The sequence below is a fragment of the Salmo salar genome, chromosome 13 (assembly GCF_965601325.2).
Source record: "Salmo salar chromosome 13, fSalSal1, whole genome shotgun sequence".
NCBI classification, from domain to species: domain Eukaryota; kingdom Metazoa; phylum Chordata; class Actinopteri; order Salmoniformes; family Salmonidae; genus Salmo; species Salmo salar.
In genome coordinates, this window is record NC_138303.1 from 14148856 (window position 1) to 14164984 (window position 16129).

Below are 16129 nucleotides of genomic sequence, written 5' to 3' on the forward strand. Positions count from 1 at the left end.
CCTACTGACCACGTCCTGTTCTACCCAAACACATCAAACCTACTGACCACGTCCTGTTCTACCCAAACACATCACATCAAACCTACTGACCACGTCCTGTTCTACCCAAACACATCACATCAAACCTACTGACCACGTCCTGTTCTACCCAAACACATCACATCAAACCTACTGACCACGTCCTGTTCTACCCAAACACATCAAACCTACTGACCACGTCCTGTTCTACCCAAACACATCAAACCTACTGACCACGTCCTGTTCTACCCAAACACATCAAACCTACTGACCACGTCCTGTTCTACCCAAACACATCAAACCTACTGACCACGTCCTGTTCTACCCAAACACATCAAACCTACTGACCACGTCCTGTTCTACCCAAACACATCAAACCTACTGACCACGTCCTGTTCTACCCAAACACATCAAACCTACTGACCACGTCCTGTTCTACCCAAACACATCAAACCTACTGACCACGTCCTGTTCTACCCAAACACATCAAACCTACTGACCACGTCCTGTTCTACCCAAACACATCAAACCTACTGACCACGTCCTGTTCTACCCAAACACATCAAACCTACTGACCACGTCCTGTTCTACCCAAACACATCAAACCTACTGACCACGTCCTGTTCTACCCAAACACATCAAACCTACTGACCACGTCCTGTTCTACCCAAACACATCAAACCTACTGACCACGTCCTGTTCTACCCAAACACATCAAACCTACTGACCACGTCCTGTTCTACCCAAACACATCAAACCTACTGACCACGTCCTGTTCTACCCAAACACATCAAACCTACTGACCACGTCCTGTTCTACCCAAACACATCAAACCTACTGACCACGTCCTGTTCTACCCAAACACATCAAACCTACTGACCACGGCCTGTTCTACCCAAACACAACACATAAAACCTCACTATTTAGGTCAAAATCCTCTGAGTAGAAATGCTGAGCTAGAATCAGTTTAGCCTTTCAGATAATAATGAATAAGATTATATGGACAGGAGGGACCGGATAATAGATCAGCACTCCTTCTGTACTCCGAGGCGCTTGATAAACACTCCTACTCCGAGGCGCTTGATAAACACTCCTACTCCGAGGAGCTTGATAAACACTCCTACTCCGAGGCGCTTGATAAACACTCCTACTCCGAGGCGCTTGATAAACACTCCTACTCCGAGGCGCTTGATAAATACGGGGCCAGCAGTGTTTATCCTAAATCAGGTCATGTGATCAGCTCGTGGCCCTTAGATAAGGCCCTGTGTTTTGAGCAAACAAGTGACATGCCTGGATTTAAACCTGTTATTTAAAAGCTTTTTCATCAAACTGTCCCATTTTCTTTTTATGTCAGATGGTCCAGCACCATCCTTAGACAATTGCTTAAACTTTTTGTGTAATTCAAATTTCTGGATGATGCTTAATAAAATACAGGATAACATCTTGCTATGTCACATGATTGCGCAAAACACAGGGCCCTATGTCAGTCAGATATTAGGTCTAAATCATATTTCCAAAAAGTGACGGTTACAATATCTATATCTGAGGAAAAGGAGGGTCCTAGTACCAAACACCGTGCTGCCCGGTGACATCATCCCTGGCGGAGCCACCGGACATCCTGTGTGTTGCTAGGTCACACACAGAGCCGAGGGCCATGTCAGCGTTAATGGGACACCATTATCAGGTGACAACAATTACCTTCACATAGCAACAAGACTGTCAATCACCCATCACCCAGAGCCATACATTCTAAATCTATTGTTCTGTCATGACCATCAGAGCATTGGGACTTAATGAAGCTAAAACAACTAATGTGTCAGTCATCCAAATGTAGATCTGGAATAAGGATGTAGTTACTGTACATTTTAATAAGGATGTAGTTACTGTACATTTTAATATTGTATGACTAGGTTTGTGTCGAACTCTAGGGAATACTGTTCTGCATCTGTTCTGCTCTGGACTGAATGTTGCTCAATAAGAACTGCTCTGGAAACGGTCTCATAAGTTGACGACAGGGCTGGATATCCCACACATGGTGAGTACCATGGTGTTCCAGGCACGGAGCGATAAAAACGGGGGAGGGAGTGCGTGGGGATGAGGGAGGGACGGTGCTTATTAAAGACTGAAGATAAGGGGGAGGGGTGAAAAAAAAAAAAAGTGTTTCTATTCTGTGAGCAATGAACATACCTCCCTGGTACAGCTGAGATATAATGAGCTGTATGTGGATAAGAGAAAACAGGAGAGAACCGGAGAGAACCGGAGAGGAGAGAGAACAGGAGGGGAGAGAGAACAGGAGGGGAGAGAGAACAGGAGGGGAGAGAGAACAGGAGGGGAGAGAGAACAGGAGGGGAGAGAGAACAGGAGGGGAGAGAGAACAGGAGGGGAGAGAGAACAGGAGAGGAGAGAGAACAGGAGAGGAGAGAGAACAGGAGGGGAGAGAGAACAGGAGGGGAGAGAGAACAGGAGGGGAGAGAGAACAGGAGAGGAGAGAGAACAGGAGGGGAGAGAGAACAGGAGAGGAGAGAGGAGAGGACAGGAGAGAAGGAAGAGGGAAAGGGGGATACCTAGTCAGTTGGACAACTCAAAGCATTCAACTGAAATGTGTCTTCTGCATTTAACCCAAGCCCTCTAAATCAGAGAGGTGCGGGGGGCCGTCATCGGCACCCTGGGAGCAGTCGTTAGGGGTTAACTGCCTTGCTCAAGGGCAGAACGGATGTTACTTCCACCTTGCCGGCTTTTGGTTACTGGCTCAATGCTCTTAACCGCTAGGCTACCTGCCGCCCCTCCAGGGGAGAGTGAGAGAGGGGGGGGAGGAGGAGAAAAGCAATGGGGAGAATGAGAGGGAGAGAGCAAGAGAAGGGTAAGCCAGGTCTATGGTAAAGGAAAGTAGGGAGCAGAGACCAGAGGAAGGACAAAATAACACACTGACTAAGCTTAAGCTCCAATGATATAATTCATATGTTGTACAACAACACATTCATGAGCCAAAAGTTGCCCGGTAACATTCACAATCTCCAAATGAATCTTAAATCAATTAGCATGTCATCACTCTTCAACTGTTTACATCTCCAGCATTATTACAGTACTGTAGCGTAGTGATCCTTCTGCACTGCTTTGTCTTATAAGAGGTGCACAGGCAATGCTTTCCGTTCTTTAATTAGACTTTATTGTGTAAGACAGACTGACAAAGAACAGACTTTCTCCCCCTGTCCCTTGTCATCATTGTAACATACTGTACTTCATCAATTCCACTTCTGCTCTCCCTCCCTCCCTCCCTCCCTCCCTCCCTCCCCCTTTCCCCCTAGTCCTTCCCTCAGTCTCTCCCTGCCTTTTGCAGTCTCTGCTTCGCCCTCTGTCCCCTTTCATCCAGACTAGCTTGGTTTTCTCTGCCCTGTCTCTCTCCACTGTCTGATGGGGACTGATGATGCTGCTGCTGCTGGGCCATGTCTGTGCTGAATTTCAGCTTTCTGCTGCGGCCTGTACACGCAGCCTCCAAGGCGAGGGGTAAGGAGGGGGAAGACAGAGGGGAGGAAGGGGGGGAGGAGCAGGCACGTCGGTTAGTAATTCCCTTCCCTATGCGGGCAACCCTGTCGCTCATTCTCCTGAACAAAGACTTTACTGGTGATGCAGCCTGGCTCAGAACACCTCGGTCTCCCTCACGACATCGCTCATCCTCCTGGGGTTCTGCAGAGACAGGGAGCCCAGTTGTCACTTTGATCTGGGCTCTGAGGGACAGGTTAGTGTATAATCACATATACATTTAGAGTTGGGCAATGGAGACAAATATCCCTGTCACATCCTGGATAACAATATGATGAATGTGACCATGTCAATCAGCATTAATCTATATGAATAAGGTGTATTTCTATGTGACCATGTATCTATATGAATAAGGTGTATTTCTATGTGACCATGTATCTATATGAATAAGGTGTATTTCTATGTGACCATGTGGCACATCAGCCTCCATTTGCTAACATTAGCTCCAAACTGAACTTCACCATGGTAGTCTGCAGTATGTGGAGAACTAGTGTCAATATCAGGGAATGATGAAATCATATTTCCAACATTCATATCACGATGAGGATAAGGCCCAGCCCTACAGCGAGATAATGTCAGCTAGGAGGAAATCTCTCTCATCACTAAGTTACAGTAGTACAATGCATAAAGGCCTTTGACCAACAAGGTAAACAATGGCATATTCTTTCTCTCTCTCTCTCTCTCTCTCTCTCTCTCTCTCTCTCTCTCTCTCTCTCTCTCTCTCTCTCTCTCTCTCTCTCTCTCTCTCTCTCTCTCTCTCTCTCTCTCGTTGGGCAGCCCAGCTAACTTCTGGCCCATGGCTCCAGTGTTGTGTATGGCCTACTGTCCAGTTTAATCTACCCAGCAGTGGTGATCAGAGGCTAGACACATTCCACTCAATGAAGCCCCCTCTTCCAGCTCCTCCTCCTCCTCCACCTCCACCCCCCCCCCCCCCAATTCTTCACTCTCTTCCGTTACGTCTCCCTGCCTCCATATCATGCCGTCTACTCGGTCACTCTTAAAACCCACAGTTATCATGATTTCTTTACTGTGTGGGTAGAGAGTATCGCTTACTAAAACGCTATGCAGTGCTGTTCTCTCTTTATGAGGCATGGTTACTAATTCTATTCGCCCTCATAAAAACGCTTTTCACAACTGAAACTATGACGGTGATGACATCATTAGTTCAACAAAACACACCCACCCAGAGGCCCTGAATAACGACTGGGTTCAATCAGTATGGGAACCTGGGCAGTCTCATGCTGCGAGGACAGGAGGTGAAGGCAGGGAGGAGCGTTCTGCTCTGTATGACAGATACCGATTAAGATGATGTCATACCACAAAGGAATTCTCTTCTGACAAACCCTGTGTTCCACTTGTCCAACACACGTCAGCTGTACACCACACCATCCACGTGACAACTGATAACAAGCCTTACCTGAGAAGAGTATAATGTATGAGAACAGCTCTCATTCTCTGGCTGAACATAATAAACAGCGTGTTACACTGACCTCAGCAGAACCCGTGTGCCTGTGGGGCATGGGGGAGGTATGGGAAAAGGCACAGTGCTCTCGTGCTCGTCCCAGTCAGTAAAACTAAACAAAAACAATGTGAATTCAGAGCATACTGCACTGGGACCAGATGCAGCAGATAGACAACTAGACTTTGTGAATAGCAAACAAGTTGTCATGCGAAGGAAAAACACAGGGCATCATTCATAACCCTTGAAGTTCACACATTGAGTAAACCTCAAAACACTAAATGATACAACAACAAAACAGTTTTGAAACTATTCTTGTTTGTTTGTGTGTGTGGGGAGGGGGGGGGGGGGGGGGGGGGGTATTTCCCCCAGCAGGCTTTGCAGCTCCCATCAGCCCTAAACAATACCCATTAAACCAATGGGCCTCTTCGGGGTTACCATGGTAACAGGTAAACAGGCGTGGGACTGGTGGCACTGCAGCCGTCCAGACATTGTATAAGAGTGTGTGTTTCCTCCTTTATGTGTTTGTGTGTGTGTCCAAACGATTTCAGTGTGACAAGCTATTGATAGAGAAATTACCTAGTGATTCTCTCTCTCTCTCTCTCACACACACACACACCCCAAGAAGACAAGCCAACACTGCCCAAGAATGCTGTCAAACATAGGGCTGGCATAATTACTGTATAATCATGTAACCGCCAATTATGGCGGAAGACCTTCATGAAAATAAACACGCATGTATTTATTTTTTGGAACGAACAGGTGACTGAAGATGGGATGGCCGTGCATTTGAGTGCGTTTCAGCGGTAACATGGACTATTTACAACGTGAAACTTGTTACCATTGGCTGAAACAAGCAAGGTGTTGTAGCAGACGATGCCTGTTACCTGGGCAACTCCCCCCTTCCTGTAGCAGCAGAACATGCAGTCAGGAGCAGTGGAGAAAATTGTGCCTCTTAAAAATAAACTATAGAAAAAAATTAACTCTTCAAATGATTATATTGGTGACCACAGTCATTTGGCTGACCAATAACTTGCATTCAAAATTCCATGACCGTCACAGCTCTAGTCATACATTACCATCAGCAGTGACAAATATCTTGTCCAAAAACAATCTTTCCCACGTCACGAAGCACACAGAAGTGGCACGTGTACACAGAGAACATGTTTCATTCAGATTATGCGAATACCACTGCGTGTTTAGCATAAGTGTGTTGCCAACATATTAAGTCCATACACAGTCTACAGAAGATGTACAATATTCCACATCAACAGCTTATCAGTAAAGCATCCCACAGAGCAATACCATGACAACAGTATTCTTCAAATCTGCCCATAGAGAAAGATCCCTTTAGGCCTACTTCCACAGGGACAATGTCAGCCATGGCTGGAGGGTAAACATTCCTGCTAAACACGTATAGCGTTCTTCACCTCTCAAACAAATGTATAAAATCTAGACACAAATCAGCAGAACACAACAGATGGGAGTAAAGACAGGGACAACCTGCTCTTTACATTCTAAAAAAACAGGCTGAGCCCAGAGGAAGAACCCTGACATCATTTAGCCTAATGGTCCAGAACCCATTAGTACAAGGAGACAATATGTGAACCCACATCAAGATAAGTCCCTATGGCTAGGCAGTTAGAGCTAACGTCTCCCGACAATGTTGGGGAAAGGTAGCGGGTAAAAATGTAAAGCGTGTGTGTGTGTGGTTGGGGGAGCTGCAGCCACAGAGACCCAGCATGACGTTAGTGTCTAGCGTGTAATTGAAACCCAGGGTCTACACGGTGTTACTCAGAGACCACTGTAATCCCCTCCTGACAAAGTGGCTTAGCATCTATAGGTCATACGGCACAGCAAGACAGCTTAGACTCGCAGACAACAGCCCAGTGCCTTTGGATTCAACAGATCGCACTAAATATTTAATAAGGAATGGGGCATTTGAAACTATTTTACTATTCAAATAATTTCATGCCATTTTTTCAGATATTCCAGATACTCTAAAATAAATATTGTTATTGTCTGAATTAGTATTTATATATATTTTTTAGACTTGGTCAAATACCAAGCATAGATTGGTCACTTCTTTCTAATTTGGCACACAAACTGGAAGCTGTGACGTGAGTAACTTGGTCAAAAAGAATGGCAACAATTGGCCTATAGGGGCCACTGTTATAAGCAGTCTCAATTAAACCCTCATATCCATCCGCTTCAAAATAACACCAAATTATAGGCATACAGGCCCATGGAATATATCTTCATTTGAGAAAAGCTAAGGAATTGGTTAAGAGATGGCAGAGTTATTGATAAATCAGGAAATCAGATTGTACGTGTCAAATTAAATCCTTTGTAAATTCTCTCCACAATGGCCTATCAACGTTAAACTGTTTGGGGTCCTCGAAGACGTTACTATTGATATAATGTGCAGAAATAGTGCAGCAGTAGCGCGACGCAACATTACAAAAAGAGTTTGTTTTATTCAACTAAGAATTTCAAATGTTATGGTATAGTCTTGTAGGTAAAAATGTCACATGGATAACTTAATTTAGACAAAGCTTTTTCAATGTTAAAAATCGATTCCAATAACGAACACTCACTCAAGTAATCAAATACTAATGTCCTTATGGATATCCGGACATTCCATTATCCGTGTCCATCCCTACACTCAATTATGACAACAACAAAAAGACTACGAAGACGGGAGTTCATCAGCGACGCTAAAAAACAGAAATGATCAACTCGGTGAAAAGAAAAAAAGACTGACTGAAAGGGCTCACATAACTAAGGCTAAAAATCACTGCTCAACGACTATCAATGTCTAGGATGCTACATTAGCGCAGTGAGACAGTAGGCTAAATCTAATACTCCCCGTGCCGTTTCAACACGATCTAGTTAGTAGCTTGATAGGCCTATTTACAGTACACATGTTGTCATACTTAAACAATCCAGAAAGTATAGGCTATTACAATAGCAGAAGGCAATGACCATATAGAGTGTGGAACAGGACACTCGGAAAAGAAGGAAACCTCAAAGATAGTTTAGGAAATGGAGGAAAGACTGGAATTACACACTCAGAATCTTCCATGTGACTGAAAGCTGGTATAAATAAAAACAAGCCAACTCACCTGAACAAGGAACACCTGTGTAACTAAGCAATTAAGAAATCCACTACAATCACCTTGACCTCCATCAGCAGCAGATTTTAATTCAGATTGGAAAATTAACCGGTCATATCGCATCAATTCGTTCTCTAATCAAACCGAATCGTGTGAAACTAAAACATATCGTTTCTGTATGGTATCAGGGCCCAGGTATCTATACTGAACAAAAATATGAACGCAACAATTTCTAAATATTTTACTGAGTTACAGTTCATTAAAGGGTATCGGTCAACTGAAATAATTTCCTTAGGACCTAATCTATGGATTTCACCTGACTGGGAACGCAGATATGCATGTGTTGGACACAGATACCTTTAAAAAAAAGATTGGCTGTGAAAAGTTGCTGGATATTGGCGGGAACTGGAACGCGCTTTCGTACACGTCGATCCAGAGCATCCCAAACATGCTCAACGGGTTACATGTCTGGTGAGCATGCAGGACATGGAAGAACTAGGACATTTTCAGCATCCAGGAATTGTGTTCAGATCCTTGCGACATGGGGATGTGTATTATCATGCTGAAACATGAGGTGATGACCGTGGATGAATGGCACGACAATGGGCCTCAGGATCTCATCACGGTATCTCTGTGCATCCAAATTGCCATCGATTAAACTGCAAATGTATTTGTTGTCCACCCTACCGCCACCATGGGGCATTCTGTTCACAATGTTGACGTCAGCAAACTGCTCGCCCACACAACACCAGACACGTGGTATACGGTTGGGACCAACACTTTACATGTTGCGTTTATATTTTTGTTCAGTATAGATACGCACGGTTCCTGTATGGTATCAGGGCCCATGTATCTAGATACGTATCCTTCCTTACCTTTCAGTCTGACCACATTATCCATACTGAGGATTACTGCACTGTTGGAGCTAGAAACATAAGCATTTCCCTGCAAAACGTGTACTCAACCAATAAAACGTACGTTGATATGTTGTACGACCTCTGTTCCATTCGTAACGTTGAACATATCATACTAAAATGGAAGGATATAAATAAAACTAATTCTACAAAACTGCCCTGAGGCTGGGTTGTACCTTTCCTCTGCAGGAAGAGGCGTAGCACGGGGTCAGCCACGGAGATGGCTTTGCGGTAGTTGTCATCGTTGTTGATTGGCAGCAGGTCACCGTGGACGTCGGCGTAGCCCACCAGCAGGTCCACGTTTGGGATCCGGTGCATGTGCTGTAGGAGCCTATAGAACTCATCAAACCGGCCCGGTTTAGACCGGTCCAGGGAGAACCGGCGGAACTCAGCCCCAAACTGGGACACACAGGAGAACGCACAGACAGACAGAGAGACAGAGAAATGTGACACACTCTTTGGATTGGAGGAATGATAATGACCTTGGTGTTTGTAGAAAGAATTTAGCAGCAAACAGTTAACAACAAACCAGAAAGACATTACATAGTGGTTGACATAGGCAAATTGCCTGTTTGTTTAAGCAGTAGGCCTCGTCTTCCAGAGCGCACAGCTCTAAAGAAATTAACTCATGGCTGCTATGTGACAGAGCAGAGTTCACAAACCGACAGGAGATTTCTCAGCCACAAACATGTTTTTTGTTGAAATTTCATTGTCAGACATAAGACTAAAATCACCATGAAATCAGCTCAAAGTGATTTTAATTTAGGAAATCTGTTCCCAAGTATTCCCACGCATAAATAGAGAAACAAACCGTATGTGATCGTATCCCCATGTAATCAAGGTTTGAAATCATTCTGTTTTTGTCAAATACTATCTGTTTGGGCTTCTTGCGGTCAATTAGCAATGTACAAATTATTTATAACTATGTTACACAGATATGTTTCTGCTTGTAATTTCCAACATTTCTGTAGGCTATTTGTTAGTCAACTTGTCTATAATTAGATCCATGCATCTTCTCTTCTGTCATTATATGTTGCCCTAGAAAACAAAATAAAGCATTGCTCAACAGAGTAATGTAAATTGAAGCATTCTATCAATCTATCTAGTTGACATCGGTAAAGTTATCTGTCATCTTCCGCAGAGCAAAGAGGTTTAGGGACCGGGGAGAAAATACAATAACACAAAAAAAAGGGGGAAGATTTTATGTACAAAACAAAAGTCCAAATGACATCAGTTTGTCCGATTGTAAGGAAAAAGAAAGCTGTGAAAACTACTCAAGGTGTTTCTGATAAGATTTCAGTTTGGCTTCGATGCATATTTTATGTGGTTGAAATGCTATCAGCTTTTATGATGAAGACAGCACCTCTACAGACGGTATCTAGCTGAGCATTGCGTTCTCTCAAGATTCAGATATAAATCAAATCAGGTTTCTCCATTCCTGTTCCCCAAGTTCAAATTCTGCCTACATTTAGTGTATCAAGAAATGCTTCATTCTGCAGGGGTTAATATTAAGGCTGTGAGAGGTTATAGACCTACAGTCAGTGTCCAGACTTCAGTTTCCATTTAACCCATCTGAACAGTAGGCTACAGTTTTCTTTACGTGCAATAGGCCTATTTGAAGTCCCATCTTGTGACTGTCTAATTTGTACAGTGCCTAACAATCATCACACATAACATACCACTGCTATCATCCTCTTTAACCACTTCACCTGATCTTTCCCAAACATGACCTTTCTGGCCCTCCACTCTCTTTATTATAAACTCTCCTTCAGCAGCTTTTGTCTTATTGAAGTAAACTTCGACAATGACCTTTCTGCATTCATGGATTGACTTTAACCTTGCCTGCCCATCGCCAAAAATCATTATTTGGCGATTGGCTGCGTACGCTATTTGGCACAGGTAGAGTTAAGACTTAAAGCTTAGGCCTTTGCACTAATACCAGATCAATTATTTTAGCCTAAGAAAAAAGTCTACCTAGCTTATATAAATATAAACGTAGCTTTATATAAATAAAGCTTATATAAATTGCATAAGAAAGATATTGATTTTTAAGGTGCCTTTTTTCCTTCAGGGGGCAGATCAGCTTTAATATTGCAGAAAGATTGTGACTTCCATCAATGTAATTGTCTGCATCATTAACAATTCCACATATTGCTGTTGTAAATATATATATTTTTTTATATAATTTTCCCCTAACCCTTTCACCCCTCCCCTAATTGGAGTAAACTAATGGACAACAACACTTAAGCTTTTACATACTATATACATTTTACGGACACAATGTATATTACAGTAGTTATCTTGTTTGTTTTTAAATCGCATCCTTCAGCTACCCTCAACCCCTACCATCTCTCTCTGAAAACAATCCAGTTTCCTTTCTATTTGCCATATATTTTTAACTGTGCCGTTTCACAAAAGTTCTTAACCTACATACATTTTACGGAGACAGTCTATTTTACATTAGGTATGGTTTCTCTCTCAACCAGCCCGCCACCCACCCGTCCTTCAGCCACACAATACTGAATAACCCTAAACCCGTTCTGAGTCAACCTGTGCATCACTATCGGGGTGTCTAGAAGCCCAGAGCGTTAATGATGAGTATGTGTCCTTGGCTTGTTAGTGTAAAAGATGAGTACAATCTGTGCGTCAGCGGGAATGTTTGATATGCATCTGTGGGTGTGCCTGTAGTGTGTCACCTATACTTATACAGCAGTGGCCCAGCAGATCCGCATATGTGTGTGAGATTATATACACAGTCAAAAGTTAGGACAGACCTACTCATACCACAGTTTCTTTATTTTTACTATTTTCAACGTTGTGCAATAATAGTGAATAAGATCGCAACTATGAAATAACGCATACGGAATCATGTAGTAACCAACAACAAAAAAAGTGTTAAACAAATAAAAATATATATTTCATATTTGAGATTCTTCAAAGTAGCCTTTGCCTTGATGACAGCTTTGCACACTTGGCATTCTCTCAACCAGCTTCATGAGGTAGTCACCTGGAATGCATTTCAATTAACAGGTGTGCCTTGTTAAAAGTTAATTTGTGGAATTTCTTTCCTTCTTAATGCGTTTGAGCGAATCAGTTGTGTTGTGACTAGGTAGGGTTGATATACAGAAGATAGCCCTATTTGGTAAAAGACCAAGTCCATATTATGGCAAGAACAGCTCAAATAAGCAAAGACAGTCAATCATTACTTTAAGACATGAAGGTCAGTCAATCTGGAAAATTTTAAGTGCAGTCGCAAAAAACATCAAGCGCTCTGATGAAACTGGCTCTCATGAGGACCACCACAGGAAAGGAAGACCCAGAGTTACCTCTGCTGCAGAGGATAAGTTCATTAGAGTTAACTGCACCTCAGATTGCAGCCCAAATAAATGCTTCACAGAGTTCAAGTAACAGACACATCTCAACATCAACTGTTCAGAGGAGACTGGGTGAAATCAGGCGTTCATGGTCGAATTGCTGCAAAGAAACCACTACTAAAGGTAAGCAATAATAAGAAGAGACTTGCTTGGTCCAAGAAACATGAGCAATGGACATCAGACCGGTGGAAATCTATCTTTTGATCGGAGGAGTCCAAAATGTGAGACATTTTGTTCCAACCGCCGTGTCTTTGTGAGACAGAGTAGGTGAACGGATGATCTCCGCATGTGTGGTTCCCACGGTGAAGCATGGAGGTGGTGGTGGTGTGATGGTGCTTTGCTGGTGGCACTAAGTGGCTCATATAGAATTCAAGGCACACTTAACCAGTGTAACCGATGTGAAATGGCTAGTTAGTTAGCGGTGGTGCGCGCTAATAGCGTTTCAATCAGTGACGTCACTCGCTCTGAGACCTGAAGTGGTTGTTCCCCTTGCGTTGCAAGGGCTGCGGCTTTTGTGGCGCGATGGGTAACGATGCTTCGTGGGTGTCAGTTGTTGATGTGTGTAAGGGTCCCTGGTTCGAGCCCAGGTTGGGGCGAAGAGAGGGACGGAACCTACACTGTTACACCAGCATGGTGCTGTTGGAAAAGCATCCCAGGTTAAGCTGGTTGAGAGAATGCCAAAAGCTATCATCAAGGCAAAGGAAGAATCTCAAATATATTTAGATTTTTTTTAACACTTTTTTGGTTACTACTTGATTCAATATCTGTCATTTCATAGTGTTGATGTCGTCACTATTATTCTGCAATGTAAAAAAATAGTTAAAATAAAGAAAAAAAACCTCTTGACTGAGTAAGCGTGTCCAAACTCGACTGGAATGTGCATGTAGGCCTAGGCCACTGATAAATCACTGTGCTGTTTATTGTCCCTTGCGCAGGTACAATATATATCAAACACACATATATTGTTCTGCCAAGGTGCACTTTTAAATGGATATACGTTGGCTAAACGCTGTGGTTACTGCTACACAGTGCGGGGGACTGAGTTTGTACGGTTGATTAGTGACCCCTTGTCTAACCAGGCTGAAGAAAACAAGCAAATTGTATTCTTTTTTATCTGCACTTGGGAAACTAAAGATTGGTACTATTGTCATCCTTTTCATGTCTAGTCTTGAAAGCATCTCATTATTGATGAGTGCTGATTGATAAAGAGAAGTTAGTACTTGGAAGTAAACCTGAATTATTATTATTATGTGACAGTCCAATAGCGATACTGGCTAGTCATTGAAGATATCGCAATCATGTAAACTGTGGCTAATAAGTATGAAATATGTACGCAAACAGCGCAACTTGTGTTTACTACAAGCGATCCATTGCGGAAGTAACCGAGATGAACTGTGACACCTGGGCAAGGGACAATAAATACCACAGTGATTTATCAGCGTCCTAGGCCAACAATCTTCAATACAGATTCATTAACAACCAGTCAGTAGGTCATACAATCGGTGTCTCAGATGCTTTTGAATCTTATGGTTCTAGCATTTCAAACTTAAAATAGTTTGTAATCATAAATATATAACTAAACACATCCTATGCAATTGTGTAACATACTGTTCAACCTCAGCAATGTCTGGTTTGCTGACGAGTATCCGCTGAATATGTGCCTGGCTGGGTAGTCACAACATTCACTAATCCGACCGCAACCTAATATTACAATTCGTACAAATAATATAACGTGGTAAAACATTGATCCCAAGCATTGGCTACCAAACACATGCCTTCCTCACACCAATCCACATGTAACACTTGTTCATTCACTGGCTAGATAACTGGCTGGCCAACTAGTTAGCTTTCTAGATAGTTTGCAAACTGGCGCAGACGAGATAATAACATCTTAAACTTGCTGACAAGCGAATAAGCAGGGTACATTTAGCCATGATTTGGAAGTAGGGGTTGTGAGACTTCGATAACTCATACATACAATAGTTACATAGCTAGCTGTTTTATGTTGGCAACAAGCTAGCTCATTTTACAAGCAACGCACCTTGCTCTTCACCTCCACGGCGCCCAGAGTTCGGTTGCTCGGCACTCGGTGGTTTTTGTTCATCTTTCTCTAGCAGGACCGCCACAGCAGCAAACACCGGGCTGCCCTCGTCCGCTCGCACTGCCCTATATCCCAAATTATATCAACACAGGTATTCCAGTTAGCTGTGTGTCTTTATAATATACTTAAATTCTCTCGTTTGGATTGTCCTCCTCCTCTGACAACGCCCGCCAACCAACCTGCTCTGAACTTATCTTCTCCAACTCGCCGTCACATCGCCAGCTGACCACTTCAACGCTGCGCTGTGTGACGCTTTCACGCACCCAGGAAACGGCCCCTTCCCGGAGCCTCGTTCCCAACACTACCGCTGAAACGGCCCCTTCCCGGAGCAACGGCCCCTGCCCGGGAGCCTCGTTCCCAACACTCCCGCTGAAACGGCCCCTTCCCGGAGCCTCGTTCCCAACACTACCGCTGAAACGGCCCCTGCCCGGAGCCTCGTTCCCAACACTCCCGCTGAAACGGCCCCTGCCCGGAGCCTCGTTCCCAACACTCCCGCTGAAACGGCCCCTGCCCGGAGCCTCGTTCCCAACACTTCCGCTGAAACGGCCCCTGCCCGGGAGCCTCGTTCCCAACACTCCCGCTGAAACGGCCCCTGCCCGGGAGCCTCGTTCCCAACACTCCCGCTGAAACGGCCCCTGCCCGGAGCCTCGTTCCCAACACTCCCGCTGAAACGGCCCCTTCCCGGAGCCTTGTTCCCAACACTCCCGCTGAAACGGCCCCTGCCCGGAGCCTCGTTCCCAACACTCCCGCTGAAACGGCCCCTGCCCGGAGCCTCGTTCCCAACACTCCCGCTGAAACGGCCCCTGCCCGGAGCCTCGTTCCCAACACTCCCGCTGAAACGGCCCCTGCCCGGAGCCTCGATCCCAACACTCCCGCTGGTTTCAGAATCAAGTCAAACTTATCTTGATCACTTTTAAGGTCCTATACAATTCTTTTGATAATATGACGCAACCGAAAAGTCAATAAATGTTTGTCTTTTGTCCACATAATCTTGTCTACGGTTTTTAAAAGGTTGTCCTATATTGTGAATACATGTCTAAAATGCCTTGTTTAATGGTTGTAAAGTATTTAAAGCACGAAGAAAGTAAAACATAAGGAAATGGGCTCGGTTTTCTGTCACTGTCGTGTATATCGAAGATAAACCTTTATAATACACCTTGACCAAAGTGAGGTCCTTTCCTGAGCTGCTCGATGTTTGTATGTTGTTCAATTGCGCCATCTGTTGTTAGCGCAGACAGTTTCCTTCAAAATATATAATTCAGCAAAATACAATGAAATAGAATTTTATTTGTCACATGCTTCGTAAACAACAAGTGTAGACTAACAGTGAAATGCTTACTTACGAGTCCTTTTCCAACAACTCAGAGTTAAATATAAAAAATAGAAATAGTGACACGAGGAATAAATACACACTGAATAATGAATAACAAGAAGAGTAAAATACCATGGCTATATACAGGCAGGAGAATATAGCACGGCTATATACAGGGAGTACCAGTTTCTATTTGCAAGTTCAATTTGACATACAAAATGTCAATCAGTAGCGTAGCCTGAAATTCGTTGGTAGGTGGGCCTGCTGAAATTTGGGTGGGCCCCAAAAATGTTAT

The 16129-nt window shown here is 43.8% G+C and overlaps 1 protein-coding gene across 2 annotated transcripts in view; it reads right to left on the reverse strand.

The window, feature by feature from the left end:
• LOC106566451 (partitioning defective 6 homolog beta) overlaps positions 1–15666 on the reverse strand; it is a 38270-nt gene extending 22604 nt beyond the window's left edge. Inside the window, exons 1-3 of one of the 2 annotated variants that reach the window (XM_014134505.3) lie at positions 14702–15666; positions 14463–14587; positions 9224–9446 (exon numbers count right to left, since the gene is read on the reverse strand). In XM_014134505.3, coding sequence (XP_013989980.1) covers positions 9224–9446; positions 14463–14525 — 286 coding nt within the window. In that variant the 5' untranslated portion in view covers positions 14526–14587; positions 14702–15666. Of the gene's footprint in view, positions 1–9223; positions 9447–14462 lie in introns of both variants that reach the window. The other variant, XM_045692939.2, reaches the window with a different exon arrangement.
• Positions 15667–16129: the final 463 nt, after the last annotated feature.